The 20,000-nt window shown below is 45.7% G+C and overlaps 1 protein-coding gene across 1 annotated transcript in view; it reads left to right on the top strand.

Annotated features, from left to right (window-relative positions):
* The window catches only part of nrcama (neuronal cell adhesion molecule a), a 73,876-nt gene extending 67,133 nt beyond the window's left edge, over nucleotides 1–6,743 (top strand). Inside the window, exon 26 of the mRNA XM_063217662.1 lies at nucleotides 5,793–6,743. Within this exon, the coding sequence (XP_063073732.1) occupies nucleotides 5,793–6,027 (235 nt within the window). The 3' untranslated portion in view covers nucleotides 6,028–6,743. The remainder of the gene's footprint in view (nucleotides 1–5,792) is intronic.
* The last annotated feature ends 13,257 nt before the right edge of the window (nucleotides 6,744–20,000 follow it).

The raw sequence follows: 20,000 nt of genomic DNA, 5'->3' as shown, positions 1-20,000 counted from the left end.
ACTGCATTTTCACTACAGGTGTTGGCCAAGCTTGTCTGAATAACTAGCTAGATATCTAATAAGCATTCATGTAAACATTATGCCAATCTTTCATTAACGTGATGCTCTGCGTTTTGGCTAGCGGTAATCCAGTTGTATGCTTTCCAGCTGAAGGGCTTGCTAATGCCAATGACATTCACATTTGAATCTTGGATGAAGCGTAACAGAACTTTGAAAGGGTGTATCACTATTCTGCCTTCTCGCACCGCGATACTGTACCATGACTCTGTACTGATACTGATACTGTACCATGACTCTGTACTGATACTGATACTGTACCATGACTCTGTGTATCACAATGCGCAAGAGAGGAAGGTGGAGCATAGAGGGTAGCGAAGTAGATATATCATATAATCCAGTTGTACGCTCTGCATTTCGGCTAGGGTAGCGAAGTAGTATTGACGGTACACTTTTAAAGGTTAACGTGATGCTCTGCGTTTTGGCTAGCGGTAATCCAGTTGTATGCTCTGCGTTTTGGCTAGCGATAATCCAGTTGTATGCTTTGCGTTTTGCCTAGCGATAATCCAGTTGTATGCTCTGCGTTTTGGCTAGCGATAATCCAGTTGAATGCTTTGCAGCTGAGGGCTTGCTAATGACAATGTTAATGCCAATGGCATGCATATCACATGGCTCTGGAAGAAGTAATCAGGAAATCATTTGTTACAGTACAAAGCTAAGAAAAATTGAATTCTTTATTCGACCAAAACATTTGGAAGAAGACTGTTTTTCTATCTGGCTTCAATTTGAACAAGAGTATCTGTAATTATTAAAGTATTGCAGCCACATTTCAACGAGAACATTTTCAAAATCCTCTCCTCCGTAATTCAACCTCACTGTGTAGGAAGACAACACATGGGTCCTTCGCATTATCAAATCTTCCATCCTCTTGTGGCCTCGTGATGATGTCGCAGGACCTCATTGACGACAGAAGTTTAATTCAATATCTCGCAAAAGCTCAATTCAGAGGTCATTTGCTCATTTGCAATTGGAATGTTGAATGGGGAAAAGTCCCCAAGAAGTTGTTGTGGCTACTGGCTAGTCTGACAGCAGGGAAAACTTAGTGGTTTTCTACACGGAGGCGGGATGTCAGGTAGGTGGAGGCCACAGAGGATAATGGAATGGACCCCACAGGTCGAGGACAGATAGGAAGGGTAATGGAATGGACCCCACAGGTCGAGGGCGGATAGGAAGGATAATGGAATGGACCCCACAGGTCGAGAGTGGATGGGAAGGGTAATGGAATGGACCCTGTGCTTGGTTGGATGAATTAACAATCTGTGTAATAAGCTCATGTGTGATTGGTTGATTTCACTCCCTCACTGTTGAATGAGACTGTTTCTGATTGGCTGCCTCTGTGTGCCTTTGTGTATTTGGGGAGTGTAGGTCGCTGGACAGGTAAGCAGGGAGGGGCTTAACCCTGCATGTCCCGCCCCCTCACACCCATTGGAGCCTGTTTAACACCTCACAGGATTCGCCCGCTGTGATTGGTTGCCCTGTATTTGGTGTGGCTACCATGGCAGCCAGATAGTAATGGACACTGGTGTCATGTAGCGCTAGTCTGTGTGTGTGTGTGTCTGTGTGTTTGTGTGCGTGTGTGTCTGTGTGTGTGTGTGCGTGTGTGTCTGTGTGTGCGGCGGGATTTAGCTCTGGTTTCATACCGCATTGCAACCAGATGACCAGATGTGAGTCAAAGTTCACTTAAGTCCAATACTGTCTGCCCTGTGTGTGTGTGTGTGTGTGTGTGTGTGTGTGTGTGTGTGTGTGCGTGTGTGTGTGTGCGTGTGTGTGTGTGTGTGTGTGTGTGTGTGTGTGTGTGTGTGTGTGTGTGTGTGTGTGTGTGTGTGTGTGTGTGTGTGTGTGTGTGTGTGTGTGTGTATGTGTTTGTGTCCACTACTATCTGGCCTGCCACGACCACTCGTAACCAGCAACTAGCAATTAAAGCATCGTTACGTTACGTTACGTTACGTTACGTTACGTTACGTTACGTTACATTACGTTACGTTACGTTACGTTACGTTACATTACGTTACCGTCCGTTCATGCATTACCACAGATAATAAGACTCATCTGGGGCCAGTTTGAGTTTTGTTTTTCTTTTTTGCCTGTAAAGCATCTTTGAGTGTCATGAAAAGTGCTCTATGAAAAGTACATATCATCATTATTATTATTGTTATTATTATTATTATTATTGTTATTATTATTGTTATTATTATTTTGTTTTCGTTGTTTTAGGTTTTTGAGCGTTGGCAAAAAGGTTTGGCTTTGCACTGCATCGTGTCCTCTCCTCTCCCCTACTCTACTCTATTCTACTCTACTCTACTACTCTACTCCCCTCTACTCTACTCTACTACTCTACTCACTACTCCCCTTCTCTACTCTACTCTACTCTACACTACTCTACTCTACTCTACTCTACTCTACTCCCCTTGTCTACTCTACTCTACTCACTACTCCCATACTCTACTCTACTCTACTCCACTCTACTCTACTCTACACTACTTCTCTACTCTACTCTACTCTACTCTACTCTACTCTACACTACTACTCTACTCTACTCTACTCTACTCTACTCTACTCTACACTACTACTCTACTCTACTCTACTCTACTCTACTCTACTCTACTCTACACTACTACTCTACTCTACTCTACTCTACTCTACTCTACTCTACTCTACTCTACTCTACTCTACTCTACTCTACTCTACTCTACTACTCTACTCACTACTCCCCTTCTCTACTCTACTCTACTCTACTCTACTCTACTCTACTCTACTCCCCTTGTCTACTCTACTCTACTCACTACTCCCCTACTCTACTCTACTCTACTCTACTCTACACTACTACTCTACTCTACTCCACTCTACTCTACTCTACTCTCCTCTCCTCTACTCTACTCACTACTCCCCTACTCTACTCTACTGTATTCTACTCTACTCTACTCTACTCTACTCTACTCTACTCTACTACTCTACTCTACTCTGCTCTACTGTACTGTACTCTACTCTACTCTACTGACTACTCCCCTACTCTACTCTACTGTACTCTACTCTACTGTACTCTACTCTACAGTACTCTACTCTACTCTTCTCTACTCTACTCAACTCTACTCTACTGTACTCTACTCTACTCTACTCTACTCTACTCACTACTCCCCTACTCTACTCTACTCTACTGTATTCTACTCTACTCTACTCTACTCTACTCTGCTCTACTCTACTCTACTCTGCTTTGCTTTACTCTACTCTACTCTACTCTACTCTACTCTACTCCCCTACTCTACACTACTCTATTCTACTCCCCTACTCTACTCTACTCTACTCACTCTTCTCTACTCTACTCTACTCTACTCTACTCTACTCTACTCTACTCTACTCTACTCTACTCTACTCTACTCTACTCTACTCACTACTCCCCTACTCTACTCTACTCTACTGTATTCTACTCTACTCTACTCTACTCTACTCTACTCTACTCTACTCTACTCTACTCTACTCTGCTTTGCTTTACTCTACTCTACTCTACTCTACTCTACTCCCCTACTCTACACTACTCTATTCTACTCCCCTTCTCTACTCTACTCTACTCTACTCTACTCTACTCTACTCTACTCTACTCTACTCCCCTTGTCTACTCTACTCTACTCACTACTCCCCTACTCTACTCTACTCTACTCTACACTACTACTCTACTCTACTCTACTCTACTCCACTCTACTCTACTCTACTCTACTCTACTCTACTCTACTCTACTCTACTCTACTCACTACTCCCCTACTCTACTCTACTGTACTCTACTCTACTCTACTCTACTCCACTACTCTACTCTACTTTGCTCTACTGTACTGTACTCTACTCTACTCTACTGACTACTCCCCTACTCTACTCTACTGTACTCTACTCTACTGTACTCTACTCTACTCTACACTACTCTACTCTACTCTACTCTACTCTACTCCCCTTCTCTACTCTACTCTACTCTACTCTACTCACTACTCCCCTACTCTACTCTACTCTACTGTATTCTACTCTACTCTACTCTACTCTACTCTACTCTACTCTACTCTACTCTACTCGTTACTCCCCTACTCTACTATATTCTACTACTCCACTCTACCCTACTCTACTCTACTCCACTCTACTCTACTCTACTCACTACTCCCCTACTCTACTCTTCTCTACTCTACTCTACTCTACTCTACTCTACTCTGCTTTGCTTTACTCTACTCTACTCTACTCTACTCTACTCTACTCTACTCTACTCTACTCTACTCCCCTACTCTACACTACTCTATTCTACTCCCCTACTCTACTCTACTCTACTCTACTCTACTCTACTGTACTCTACTCTACTCTACTCACTCTCCTCACTCAGCTAAATGACGATTGACAGGAAGCTCAGATCTAACCGCACCCATCCTCAGTTAGATTGTGTTTTATGCAGCTTTGCATTGTGGGTAATATCGGCCATCATCAGATGTCAGTTTGAGCATCTTGTTCTCTCAGTTACCATGGCAACCGGCATCTCTCAGATATCCGTAGCATCTCTGCCAGTTGTGAGCACCCGGCACCCGGGGGCTCCTCTAACCTCACACCCTTATCTCTCCTCCCTCATCTTCTCTTACCTCCCACCTCTTCTCTTCTCTTCTCCTCTCCTTTCTCCTCTCCTCTCCTTTCCTATCCTCTCCTCTCCTCTCCTCTCTCCTCCTCTCCTCTTCTCTCTCCTCCCACCTCTTCTCTATTCTCCTCTCTCCTCCCTCATCTCCTCTCTCCTCCCTCATCTTCTCTCCTCTCCTTTCTCCTCTCCTCTCCTTTCTCCTCTCCTCTCCTCTCCTCTCTCCTCTCCCCTCCTCTCCTCTCCTCTCCTCTCCTCTCCTCTCCTCTCCTCCCTCATCTCCTCTCTCCTCTCCTCTCCTCTCCTCTCCTTTCTCCTCTCCTCTCCTCTCCTCTCCTCTCCTCTCCTCTCCTATCATCTCCTATCATCTCCTCTCCTATCATCTCCTCTCCTCTCCTCTCCTCTCCTCTCCTCTCCTATCATCTCCTCTCCTCTCCTCCCACCTCTTCTCTGTTCTCCTCTCCTCCCTCATCCCCTCTCTCCATCTCTCCTCTTCTCTCCTCTCCTCTCCTCCCCTCTCTTCTCTCTCCTCCCACCTCTTCTCTATTCTCCTCTCTCCTCCCTCATCTCCTCTCTCCTCTCTCCAACCTCATCTCCTCTCTCCTCTCTCCTCTCCTCTCCTCTCCCCTCCTCTCCTATCATCTCCTCTCCTCTCCTCCCACCTCTTCTCTATTCTCCTCTCCTCCCTCATCTCCTCTCTCCTCTCTCCTCTCCTCTCCTCTCCTCTCCTCTCCTCTCCTCTCCTCTCCTCTCTCCTCTCTCCTCTCCTCTCCTCTCCTCTCCTCTCCTCTCCTCTCCTCTTCTCTCCTCTCCTCTCTCCTCCCCTCCTCTCCTCTCCTCTATTCTCTCCTCTCCTCTATTCTCCTCTCTCCTCCTCTCCTCTCCTCTCCTCTCCTCTCCTCTCCTCTCCTCTCCTCTCCTCTCCTCTCCTCTTCTCTCTCCTCTCCTCTCCTCCTCTCTCCTCCTCTCTCCTCTCCTCTCCTCTCCTCCTCTCCTCCCTTCTCCTCTCTCCTCTCCTCTCCTCTCCTCTCCTCTCCTCTTCTCTCTCCTCTCCTCTCCTCCTCTCTCCTCTCTCCTCTCCTCTCTTCTCTTCCCTCCTCCCTCATCTCTCCTCTCCTGTCTCCTCTCTCCCCCTCTACAGTGACACGGAGGACCATAAGCCCCTGAAGGGCAGCCGTACGCCCTCCAACGGCACGGTGAAGAAGGATGACAGCGATGACAGCCTGGTGGACTACGGGGAGGGGGGGGAGGGGCAGTTCAACGAGGACGGAAGCTTCATCGGCCAATACAGTGGCAAGAAGGAGCGCGACACCGCCGAAGGCAACGAGAGCTCAGAGGCGCCCTCTCCTGTCAACGCCATGAACTCCTTCGTCTGAATACACACACACACACACTCACACACACATACACTTACACTCACCGCCGAGGGCAACAAGAGCTCAGAGGCGCCCTCTCCTGTCAACGCCATGAACTCCTTCGTCTGAGACACACACACTCACACACACACACACCTACACCTACACTCACCGCCGAGGGCAACGAGAGCTCAGAGGCGCCCTCTCCTGTCAACGCCATGAACTGCTTCGTCTGAATACACACACACACACACACAGGGAATATTATACACACACACTTACACACACACACACTCATATTCACTCCTTCGTCTGAATACACACACACACATATATACAGAGGGAATATTATACACACACACTTACACACTCACACACTTATACAGTTACACTCTCACGGCCGAGGGCCACGAGAGCTCAGCGGCGCCCTCTCCTGTCAATGCCCTGAACTCCTTCGTCTGAGACACACAAAAACACTATACACACATATTTACACATACTTGCACACAGACACACCCCATACATACACATACACACACACACACACACACACAAGCACACAAATTCACTCACACACACACACACACACACACACTCACACACACACACCCCTTCATCTGTGTCCAGCTCTCCCATCACCCTCCCGTGTCGTGAACTCTGATGTGACTTTACAGACTGTAGAGAGAGACATGGGACACACACACACACACACACACACACACACACACACACACACACACACACACACACACACACACACACACACACAAACACACACACCTCCGAGCACACACACACACACCATCGTCATCTTTCACACTGTGAATGCCTCGTCCCCCCAACACACACACACACACACACACACACACACACACACACACACACACACACACACACACACACACACACACACACACACACACACACACATGGCTCATGCATGCGTGGTTTTTTTTTTTCTCGCTCGCTCTCTCTCTCTCTCACACACACACACACACACACACACACACACACACACACACACACACACACACACACACACACACACACACACACACACACACACACAGGAGGAGAGGAGAGGAGAGGGGGATGAGGAGAGGAGAGGAGAGGGGGATGAGGAGAGGAGAGGAGAGGGGGAGGAGAGGAGAGGAGAGGAGATGAGAGAAGGGAAGAGGGGAGGAGAGGAGAGAAAGAGAGGAGAGGAGAGAGGGATGAGGAGAGGAGAGAAAGAGAGGAGAGGAGAGAGGGATGAGGAGAAGAGGGGAGAAATGAGGGGAAACAGGAGGAGAGAGGAGAGGAGGATGGAGGAGAGAGGGATGAGGAGAGGAGAGAAAGAGAGGAGAGGAGAGAGGGATGAGGAGAAGAGCGGATGAGAGAGGGATGAGGAGAGGAGAGGATGAGGAGAGGAGGGGAGGAGAGAGGGATGAGGAGAGGAGAGGCATAACAGCAGCATGTGATGCTGAAACGAGTAAATAAAAATAAACATTTAATGAATAAATAAATAATCAACATTTCATCATCAGCCTGAGTCTGTGCTAAGGGCCGCCAGGTCAGGAGGTTTGCCTTTTTATTTTCCATCTTTTTACTTCATGAGTGTATAGATGAAAGTATATAATGACACATTAATATAAATATAAAAATATATTATATTATATATAGAGAGAAATGATGTATATTTTTTGGCCGAGATGAGCCGTTTGGCCCGCTAATATTATCATGCTAACACACGTAGCCCTCCTGTAGCTTTTGGACAGTGTGTCACCATGGTAACGTGTCACGGAGGTTGTGAGGGTACGAGGGCGACTCTAAAGCCCTGTACTCAGCCCCCTCCACCCCAAACCCTCCCAATGCCCCCCCCCCCCTGTTACTGGGGGGAGGGGGGGGGGTGATGTGGGAGGGAGTTGTCAGATAAATAATGATAATACTAATTGTTTGCTAACGAGAGTAATGCTGTAATGCTGTTTGCCGTGTCACTAGCACCGGAGAGAGTAAAGTAGAGCAATCTGCTGATAATGAATAACACCGGAGAGAGTAAAGTAGAGTAATCTGCTGATAATGAATAACACCGGAGAGAGTAAAGTAGAGTAATCTGCTGATAATGAATAACACCGGAGAGAGTAAAGTAGTGTAATCTGCTGATAATGAATAGTATCCTATCCTGCATTACTCAAGGGAACATGGAGGACGTTGCACTTGTGACATTAACTGTGGCGACGTCGTTTATTTATGTGACTGTAGGCCATGGCTACTACAGAAGAATGTCAGTTATTTTGCGAGACTGCTTCTCACTAGAAGGAATCGTCTGGTTGATATCTATTACTGTACATTTCAGGGGTCTAGACTGCAGAAGAAACACGCACACACTTACTCATACACATGCATACATACACACACACACACTCTTACACATGCACACACTTACTCATACACATGCATACATACACACACACACATAAACACACACCTCACCCCCTTCACAAAGCCACAAGGACACAGACCAGGCAGTGGGCAAAGTGGCTGGTATAATTTGGGTATAATTTGGTTTTCTCTCACGGATGTAGCCTTGATGTATTTTCTTACCCGTTTTTTTTTTTTCAGCTCCAGTAGGTGCAGTTTTTCTTGTCGTGTGCATATTCTCTTTTTCACTTGTGTTGTCTCTTCTATTCCTGCTGTTCACTTTGTTCATGATGTTTCTTTGTGTTGGTTTTGGGCACCGGATGTCCTATTGCATGCACACAGAATGTGACTGGACAGAGCAATCAGTGTTCCGGAATGTGCACCCAGAAAGTTCCGGAATATGGCTGGACAATGGAATATTCCGGAATGGGGCCTAAATATTAACCAGTTCCGATTCTGGAATGGGGCCTAGTTCCGATTCTGGAATGGGGCCTAAACATTAACAAAGTCCTGATTCTGGAATGGAGCCTAAGCATTAACAAAGTCCTGATTCTGGAATGGAGCCTAAGCATTAACAAAGTTCTGATTCTGGAATGGAGCCTAAGCATTAACAAAGTTCTGATTCTGGCTTCATGGATTATGGCTCCTGACCACATGGATTTCAGGACACAGGAAGTGGATTCTGGAGGACAGGAAGTGGATTCTGGAGGACAGGAAGTTGATTCCAGATGTGTTTGGCACGCAGTGGCCATCTTGGTTTCCTCTCGTCTCGTCCGTGGTTTGCAAGAGGCCTGTGTTACTCGCATAGTGACTCACACCTCTCAGACACACACACACACACACACACACACACACACACACACACACACACACACACACACACACACACACACACACACACACACACACACACACACACACACACACACACACTATGCACATACCTACACTAGACTTTATCTCTTGTCTTCATAATCTGTTCCACAGAGCTCTATCTTTCTCTCTCTCTCTCTCTCTCTCTCTCTCTCTCTCTCTCTCTCTCTCTCTCTCTCTCTCTCTCTCTATCATATACGCTCAAACTTCATCTAACCCCTAACATGGTAACCTGACTCATCTGGGGCCTATACTAAGACGCTGGTTCAGGAGTTAACCAGGTTAAGGTAAGAGGTACATCACCAAATAGAAGAGCCTGGAGTCCTTATGCTCTTAAGAAAATGAGGACTGCAGGCTCTTCTAGTAGGTGATTTACCTCTTAACCTGGTTAACCTGGTCTTAATATAGTACAGGCCTCAGGTGACTTCAGGTCAGGGTAGAGTATAGTCCAGGCCCCAGATGACTTACGAACATGGCTCACCTGAAGAGAAGTGAGGAAAGATATGAGAGACGGAAAGAGAGAAATAGGTGGAGAGATGTAGATTTGTGTGACAGAGTGAGATGCAGAAGACAGAGAAGAGGGGGAATTGAACATACGTATATACTGCCCTACAATATCAGAACGCAGTATCTTGAAAATGGTCGAAAATGGGTTTAGACCGGAAATTGGCTTTAAAATACCTTCTTTTTCTTGTGTTAAAAAATGTTGGTCCAACTTGGTCCCGTTTCAGAAAAAAACGATAAAAACTGATTATACTGCGCTTTTTGGTTTTAGGAGGTTACGTCGTACTAGCCAAGAACGCAGTATAACGTGCATTATACTGCACTCCTCCATTGACACAGTGGTTTTGGTGTAGACAGTAATACCACAACAGAACGCAGTATAATGCTTATTCAGCTAAAAAGTAATGAGAATGTTGGGTTTTTTTTGCTTTTTTCTTTTGTGCATAAATTTCCACCATAAAAAAGTATTATATGGAAGTGTCATCACCACTTTACCTCCAACACAGCCGCCTGGCCAGAAAGGAAACTTTAAAGCCTTTTTTCTCAGTTTGCCATTTTGAATTATACTGCGTTCTGAAATTGTAGGGCAGTATACATCTCCAGTGCTGGGAATTGAACATATCTCCATCCTCAGTGCTTGGTTTAGAGGTGCAGGGTGTGTGGGAATTGAACATATCTCCATCCTCAGTGCTTGATGTAGCGGTGCAGGGTGTGTGGGAATTGATCATATCTCCATCCTCAGTGCTGGGAATTGAACATATCTTGAGTCCTCAGTGCTTGATGTAGAGGTGCAGGGTGTGTGTTCTGCTGTAGGAGAATTCTGATGTCTATCTGCATGGTAACCATAGTAACCAGTGCCTTTGTAGAAGTCACCATTCACTTGCTCACTCATCCATCCATCCATTAATTCATTCATGTATGCATTTAGTCATTTATTCACACTTTTTCCCCACGTACCACACACACACACACACACACACACACACACACACACACACACACACACACACACATACAAGTAAGAAAGCCAAGCCAACCTTTCGATGGAGAGACGAGGAGTCAATATCACAGAGGGTCAATAGAAGACAAAATGATGTCACACACACACACACACTCACACACACACACACACACACACACACACACACACACACACACACACACACACACACACACACACACACACACACACACACCACTCACATGTACATTCATACACGTGAGAAAAAGCAACTTTGCAGCAGAGAGATCAGGAGTCGAGCCGAGACACGCCTCCATATTCTCCACACCCAATCAGAAGAGGCCGATTCATGACCATGGCCAATTAGAGATGAGGAGGCATGAACTCGGCGTATCAGAAGAGGCAGAGACACGCCTCCATAGCCACCACAACACACACAGACTCCTCCCACCTCCCGCTCCTCATCCAGAACTGAGCAGGCTCCCATCTCCAGCCCTCATTGGCCATTCAGCAGATGGGGGAGGTGCTTCTTCCCCCCCCTCCACCAATCAGCTGCTACTACTGCCAACCTGAGAGACAGACAGACCAGGCAGACAGACAGACAGGCCAACTGTCACAGGACCCAGCCAGCCTCCACCCAGCCTCCACACCAGAGGGGCGTGGCTACCCAGCCTCCACACCAGAGGGGCGTGGCTACCCACTCTCCTCACCAGAGGGGCGTGGCTACTCAGCCTCCACACCAGAGGGGCGTGGCTACCCAGCCTCCACACCAGAGGGGCGTGGCTACCCAGCCTCCACACCAGAGGGGCGTGGCTACCCAGCCTCCACACCAGAGGGGCGTGGCTACCCAGCCTCCACACCAGAGGGGCGTGGCTACCCAGCCTCCACACCAGAGGGGCGTGGCTACCTAGCCTCCACACCAGAGGGGCGTGGCTACCCAGCCTCCACACCAGAGGGGCGTGGCTACCCAGTCTCCACACCAGAGGGGCGTGGCTACCTAGCCTCCACACCAGAGGGGCGTGGCTACCTAGCCTCCACACCAGAGGGGCGTGGCTACCTAGCCTCCTCACCAGAGATACTAACTACAGGGGGAGGGGCCGACAGCCTCCATACCAGGGGTGCGTTTCTCAAAAGTGTTATTGTTTGCTGGCTAGCAGCTTCGGTAGTTGCCAATGGGAAATTACATTGCAATCGACAAAGTAGCTAACATAGTTAGCGACTATGGTTTTGAGAAACGCACCCCAGAGTTGCTTTGAGTATTATCCAGTCTCTCTGCCCACACGGGGGCGCTATGACACTAACTACAGGGGGAGGGGCCGACTGCAGAGGGGCGTGGCTACTCAGCGGCACGCGCCATCATGACGCCAGACTTTAAACAGACGAGGCCACAGGAAGGCGGGAAACGGAGGGGGAGGGGGGGGGAGGGAACGGATATGAAAATGAGGAATGTCTAATAAAATATATAGAATATAAAATTTAAAAAATGACCCTAGCAGTTACCCACTAGGATACTTAGACAGAGCTCAGTATAAACACTCATGTGTAGAATGCATTTCCTTTGCCCTGGAGAGTATTCCAAGTAGATCATGTGCTAAAGGTGTTAAGTTAACCCGGTTTGCTACTGAGACATGTTCCTGGAACACCCCCCAGGTGAAGCCATGCTGTTTTGTTTGTTATTCTATTGGTCCACGGCCTGCATGCTAACGGCTAATGATTGCAAAGCTCTGGATAGCGTAGCGTAGCGCAGCGCAGCCTCCACGAGCTCTCTCTACCCTGTAGGCTACTCTGCTCACACCCTCACCACGACCTCTCTCTGACCACAGCTACGCTAGCATTAGCGGCTAGGGCTGTACAATAACATCTGTGTGTGTGTGTGTGTGTGTGTCTGAGAGAGAGATGTGTGCCAGTGTGATGATGTGTGGGACAGTGTGATGATGATGCAAGAATTCTGATTGTATGTCGTGTGCCATGTATCGTATGCTGAGTGTATGTGTGTCTGTCTGTGTGTGTGTGTGTGCGTGCGTGTGTGTGTGTGTGTGTGCGTGCGTCCGTGTGTGTGTGCTTATGTGTGTTGGGGTGAGTGTTTGCAAACCAGTGTGTGTTTAGTTTTTTCAAATGTCTGTATGTGTTTGCATCGTCTGTTTTGGAATGCACTCGACTCTATTCTCTTTCTCTCTCTCAGTTTTTGAATGCACTCTACTCTACTCTACTCTACACTACTTTACTCTACTCTACTCTATTCAGCTCTATTCTACTCTACTCTACTTTACTCTACTCTACTTTACTCTACTCTACTCTATTCTACTCTACTCTACTCTACTCTAATCTCCGCAAGACGTCAGATTGTTTGTTGATTCGGCTTGTTTTGTCATGACTTGTATCAAGTTTGTTTTCCGTTAGGTTGGACTTGTCTCGCTTTTTACCCGTACAGTACAGGTTTGGTTGCTTTGTAAATATATAACCTGAATAACTGAAGGCTGAATACCACAACACAGACACATGGTTAGGGTGTTAGCAACACAGACACATGGTTAGGGTGGACAGAGGTGGCTAGTAGATATCTGGGGACCGATGGAAACGAAAAGAATTTGAAGGCCAAACCCCCCTAACCCAATACACACATCATGCAATGTAATGAGGTCCCAATTCTGGGCCCTCCTCTCCCCTCCTCCTGGGCCCGGGACAACTCACCCCTTTGACCACAGTAGACACTGCACACTCTTTAGGAAACACTCCAAACACATACTGCACACTCTTTAGGAAACACTCCAAACACCACGACTACACTCTTTAGGAAACACTCCAAACACACACTGCACACTCTTTAGGAAACACTCCAAACACACACTTCACACTCTTTAGGAAACACTCCAAACACCACGACTACACTCTTTAGGAAACACTCCAAACACCACGACTACACTCTTTGGGAAGCACTCCAAACACCACGATTACACAACACACTTCCTCTTGTGTATCGCCATTCCTCCGCTCCCCCTAGATTCCAGTGGAACAGAAGAAAAGATCATCTCTCAAGATCATCCTCTCAGAAAAAAGAAAAAAAATCATTATTTGTCTGTGTGTCAGTGAGCTTCTTCTCCCTTCACCTCTTCTCCTCAATGTGTCTAACAAGTCGAGCACTGCTTTACTTACCTACCCAATGAAAATACCCCAACGCACCCAATGCATATACCCCAACACACCCTAGCAAAATACCCTAACACACCAAAACAAAATACCCCAAAACACCCAATGAAAATACCCCAAAGCACCCAATGCATATACCCCAACACACCCTAACAAAATACCCCAACGCACCAAAACAAAATACCCCAAAACACCAAATTAAAATACCCCAACACTTCCAATTGTATAGAGTAGAAGTAGAATTACTGTTAAGGAAGTATTTACTACGTAGCAGTATGATATTTATTTGAAGCTGTGTAATATCATACCACTGGTGTTGTAATTACGTTCATAACAGCACTTCTTCTACTTTTTACATCTCTGCCTAAAATCCCCAACCACTCTTCACCAGGAGCTGATAACCCACAGCTAACTAGCGCCATCTGTGGCCACACTATGGTACTGCAGACTGCATACTGCTAACTAGTGCCCTCTGTGGCCACACTATGTTACTGCAGACTGCATACTGCCAACTAGCACCCTCTATTGACGACACTGTGGTAGTGCATACTGCTCACTCTGTGGCGACACTATGGTACTGCACCCTGTATACTCCCTGGAAAAGCTTGTTATTAGTTAGTTTGTTTGTTTGTTTTCACTTTGATTTTAACTTTTTTCTCCTTTTTTCCTTTTTGTTTGTGAATGGTGTTCATGGTAGGCTATACTGCTGTATATGATATGATGATGATGATTATTACAAAAACCTTCTGGTGAAAAATGTCAACGCTACATGATGTGAAGTACCGCATGAGAGGACTGCAGCCCAATGGTGAACTTTATCTGCCGTATTAATGAAACAAAATATTTTGTATTTTAAAAACGATGGAAAAAATAATAAATGTTGGTTTCAGGATTTCACAACCAACTTCACTTCTCTTTTTCTGTGTGTGTTGATTTCATCATCTGCTGATCACAACTGTGAGGAAGAACAGTATAGGCCTATGGGGTGGGTGCACACTATAAAAAAAGTATTATTATTATTATTATTATTATTATTATTGTTATTATTGTTATTCTCCTACATATACTTTATGGAAGTGTGTGCGCTACACAGTATGTAATGTAATGAGGACAGACCCGGCTGCAGAAGCAAGGTGTTGGACGGGCATTTGATGGGGTATGAGGGGGCACCTTAGCGGGGGGTGTGGGGGTCCTCCCCCAGAAAATGTTGTATTTCTTAGATGCAATTTCCTGCATTTTAACCACATTGTGGGCCCAGTTTCAGCTCAATACAGAACTGTACTTTTGTTTCTCAATACGTGACGATTACATTATTTCAGGTCCTTAAAGGTGAACAAAGTATGGGTCCTCATGAGCTACCAATTTTCTTTTCAAGAAATTGGAAATATGCATATTCACTTATTGTTTCACATCTAGTTCTACTGACAATATCTAAATAGTAGCCTATTTATTCATTTATTAGCTCTGTGGTGGTTAAGCACTGGAGGCATTTTATGTTACACTTTATATTTAAACCTTATTTGTTGCATTTTAATGACCATATCAGCATGTTTAGGTGAATAGGCCCAGGGGGGGGCACAGCAGCTCAGCTGGGGGGGCAATGCCCTCCAATGCCCCCCCGTGGCACCGGCCCTGAATGGGGAGGAAAGACAGAGCATATATGTAAGTACATTGGAGTCAGTATACTACAGCGCTTTTGGTCACATGTATATGTGCACTTTGAGGAAGCACAATAGCAATGTAGCATACAAAGTAACGTCCCTGTGCACAACCACTTGTCCAGGTGCTGGTGATGTGCAGTAAGAGTAATCCAAGTAAATGAAGGATGAATCACCGCACACTGGTATCTTTGCTGGTAGTTTATTTGGTGAACAACGCGTTTCGCTGTTGCTTCATCAGGTTCTCTGAAACGCATTGTTCACCAAATAAACTACCAGCAAAGGTCCCAGTGTGCGGTGATTCATCCTTCATTCACTTGGCAATGTAGCATACTTCTACATACTCAGAGCTCTAGGGAAGGAACAGATGTAGCATGTGTGGCCCTACATACTCTGAAGTACAACGCATGTAGAAATGTAATGTACTGTCAAAATAGAATGGATTAGTACAATAGAGTAGAAAGCTATTTATTGTCATTATAGGCCTATGTGTGTGATGTGTGATGCCCACACACACACTCACATAACACATGGCCCTATTTTGGGACCTTTTTCTTTTCTATTTTCCTTTTAATTACATGCATGCCTTTTGCTTCTGTAGTGGGTTTTATTTATTTTGTTACTAACAGTCTGTTTTATTTTAAATTCTATTGCTTGTAAACATCTAGCCTGCCTATTTTGGACAACAGATGGAAATTAGCCCTTGGGCTACAATCTGGCATATTTACATACATGTACATGTATGTATATGTTCATTAATGTGCAATGTCCTGAGGAAATAAAGTAAAGTAAAGTAAAGTAAAATAAAGTAAAATAACTTATGTAGACCTCCTTGGTGATGCCGTATGCTCCTTGCCTTCATACTCTATTTAAGATATAGGCCTCCTTTGAGGGAATCTGGCTGAAATACAAACGCAGGTTACATTTAAAGGTACACTGTGCAGGAAATGGTCAAAAAAGGTACTGCAACTATGCTGCTCATTGAAACTGGACTGCCTATTGCCAAATGTGATCTTTACATGAAAGGTAATAAACAAATATTTTCTAGTATGGTCCAAGTACAGTAATTTTTGCGGCTGAACTTACGGAAATTCAAAATGGCGGACCATGGAGAAGATCCCCCTTTTCATTTATGAAAAGTGCAATTTTTCCAGTCATAATGAATACTTGATGCTGGTGGTAAGTAGGCCTATTCATGAAAAATGTAACGTTAGTGAATGGGCAGCATGAATTCTGGAAATAAACAACTAAAAAGCTGGCATAGTTTCCCTTTAAAGGGCTTTAAAAAATTAAATTGTAGGTTCAAAAGTCGAGTGTATCTATGCCCCATGCATCATAGGCCTATCTATTGCGAACCATAACATGCGAACCATAAAAAGCTTTTTTTTTTTTTTTTTTTTACATTATTATAACAGTTATATCTTCTGCTTTTTAGCCACTTCATCTGGAAAGACTCCTACAAAACTATGAAATCTACTGACTGAATTATTTTCCTTAGACCTATAAGTTTTCCCACTAGTGGCAGATGTCTGTGAGTGCATTCCACGCGGGTTGAAGGGAAGACAGCACGGGGGGGTCTCGGCTACACCGATAGACTGGCTGGTGCATCACTGGTACCCGGCCCGCGTGCTGTTACGTGCTGATGGCACCTCCGTCATCCAATTGTCTCGCTCCCTGCTCTGTCCTCCACCCGTGCGCCGTGCCACTCACACGCCCTCGGCCAATAGAACGCTGCAGCCCAGCTGGAGCCGGTGCGGTGCATGCTCGCGCTTGGTTGTGGAACTCTGCGGTGCTGATTCTGAGTCTGGCCCAGGTGTTGATGGAGTACTGAGAGGATTTTAACCGATATATCTCTCCAGGTAAGAACAACATTGGCTCTGATTCTGTAACCTAGCTGGTCTTTTCCCTTTTTCGCCGTGTTTCAGGATATCTCTTTTGACAAGAGAATCTCAGAGTTGCTATCCTGCGGCAGGAATGGAGAGGACAGGAGTGGCGAGGAGTTCTCAGGGTACCGCAATGCAGAACAGCGCAGAGCGGTGACTTATTTGGCGTAATCTATCTTTCCGGTACCTCAGCGGCTCTGTCCGGCCGTGGCTGAAGTCACATATTTCGGGTTAGCCTACTCCTGGTCGTTTCGAAGGCACGTGTGCACACAGAAGATTCTGCGTGACGCCAAAACAAAAACGTAATCGTATTGTCAGAGTGTCTGTTGGAGGTTAAAAGTAAATGTGAGGTTATGTGCGCAGTAAATAAATATATTGATCATGTGGTATCCCGTCAATGTCATTCGGTTGCGCAAAGGACAGGCGGATGCTGGACAGGAGAGGGTGGGACAGCACGGCACGAGACATAACGGGACAGGCCCGGCGGGTTATTTTGGGGATGGATGGCTGTTGTCTTGAGGCGCATGCACGTCATGCGTGGCGAGGATGCAGACAGCACATGCTCTGGGACAATGATCGCGGAGGCTACCTGTGCGCCTTCACTGTAGGCTACAGCAGAAACGATAGCCTATATGATTTTATATGATTTTTAAACGTTTTAAAATGCTGCCGTTCAGGTGGTTAAGGGGTTAGTTCGCCATTTTGCACATGAAGCTGTTTTGAATGCTTTTGGTAGCCTGGGGGGAAATAGGGTGATTCTGATATTGGAGATTCTGATGAGCATTTGTCATCATCATCATCATCATCATGGTCATCATCATCATCATCGTCATCATCATCATCATCATCATCATCATCATCATCATCATCCTCCTCCTCCTCCTCCTCCTCCACCTCCTCCTCCTCCTCTGTCTTTATTCCTCCATTGATTGCTCTCTCCTCTCCCCCTGTCACACACACACACACACACACACACACACACACACACACACACACACACACACACACACACACACACACACACACATACGCTGGCAGCTTAAAACCGAACGTTGACCTAAATCTTCTGCCAGTGGTCAAGGGGCAAAACACACACACACACACACACACACACACACACACACACACACACACACACACACACACACACACACACACACACACACACACACACACACACACATCCTCACCCACATGGCAACCGGATTACCAGCAAAACACACACACACACACACACACACACACACACACACACACACACACACACACACACACACACACACACACACACACACACACACACTCTGCTTTGTTTCGTGTTTATTCCTAAATGATTGATCACAAGAGATGTGGGGCATACGACTGCATATAGGACATGCTGCGTCTGGTCTTCCTCTGCCTCATATATACTACAACCAGAGACACAAAAACGTCACATCACTTACGAGGGCAAGTTTCTGACATTACTCCCAGTAAAGAGGCCGAAACTAAACTTATGTATTATGGTTGCCGACTGTCAATTACAAAAATATGGGAGACTTCATTGAAGTGGAGGGACTGGGGTTTCTCCCCCAGAAAGTTTTGCATTTCTTAGATGTAATTTCCTGCATTTTAACGTCTCATGTCCTGTTTTCAGCTTGATACGGAACCTGTACTTTTATCTCTAAATTCCAAAATGCAATTACGTATTTCAAGGGGCTTGTGGGTGGCCAGAGCCTTGCCGTCCTAGGGCCGTATCTGGCCCCAGGGCCGCCATTTGAATAGCCATACAATATGTAGTGTAATGGGACATGCTGCATCTGGTTTTCCTCAGCCTGATACACACTACAACCAGAGGCACAGAAAGATCACATCACTTGTGTGTCATTCCACACTTGCAGAACACTCATTGTATTACAGTCAAGGTCTTTGTTTTCACTCCACAATGGTTATTCTACTCCTCATGTGTGTCTGCTAAATGTATTTTAACATAAATATGTACCCTACGTAGTATATCAATGTAATGATGTTAGACTGATATTACTGATAACCTTAACCCTATTCAGACTGGGCTTTTTTGGCATTCCAGGGCCTGGGGGGGCCTTTTGACCCCTCCCCCCCCCCTCATAACTCATGATCGGAATACAGTATGACTACGAAACTTGGGGGAGATGATCTACATATGGACATCTATGAATGACATCATTTTTTGTGTAATTATCTATTATTATGACGTCATTATGACATCACTATCATATTATGCCCAAAATCTCGCCATAATGGATTTTCCAACAAATTTAGGTCATGCACTTAAATTTTGATGATTTTATGCTTCAAACCACTTAAATGCTCACAAAGTTGTCTGATGCTAATGGAAATAACAAAAAAATCTGAAAATATATGGCGTCATAGATATGGTCATGTGATTTTTGGTCAGACATACCTGTCAGAAAACCGTTGCCATGGCAATGTCAAAAATTATAAACCTAATCTTTCAGTACCTAACTGTAGTCAACTAAATGTTAGGAAAAGTCACAAAGTTTCGTAGTCATAGCTTAAGTCGTTAAGGAATTATACGACATCAAAGTT

Source organism: Engraulis encrasicolus, chromosome 15 (genome assembly GCF_034702125.1).
Source record: "Engraulis encrasicolus isolate BLACKSEA-1 chromosome 15, IST_EnEncr_1.0, whole genome shotgun sequence".
In the NCBI taxonomy this organism is placed as follows: Eukaryota; Metazoa; Chordata; class Actinopteri; order Clupeiformes; family Engraulidae; genus Engraulis; species Engraulis encrasicolus.
This window is presented reverse-complemented; position numbering and strand designations above follow the sequence as displayed.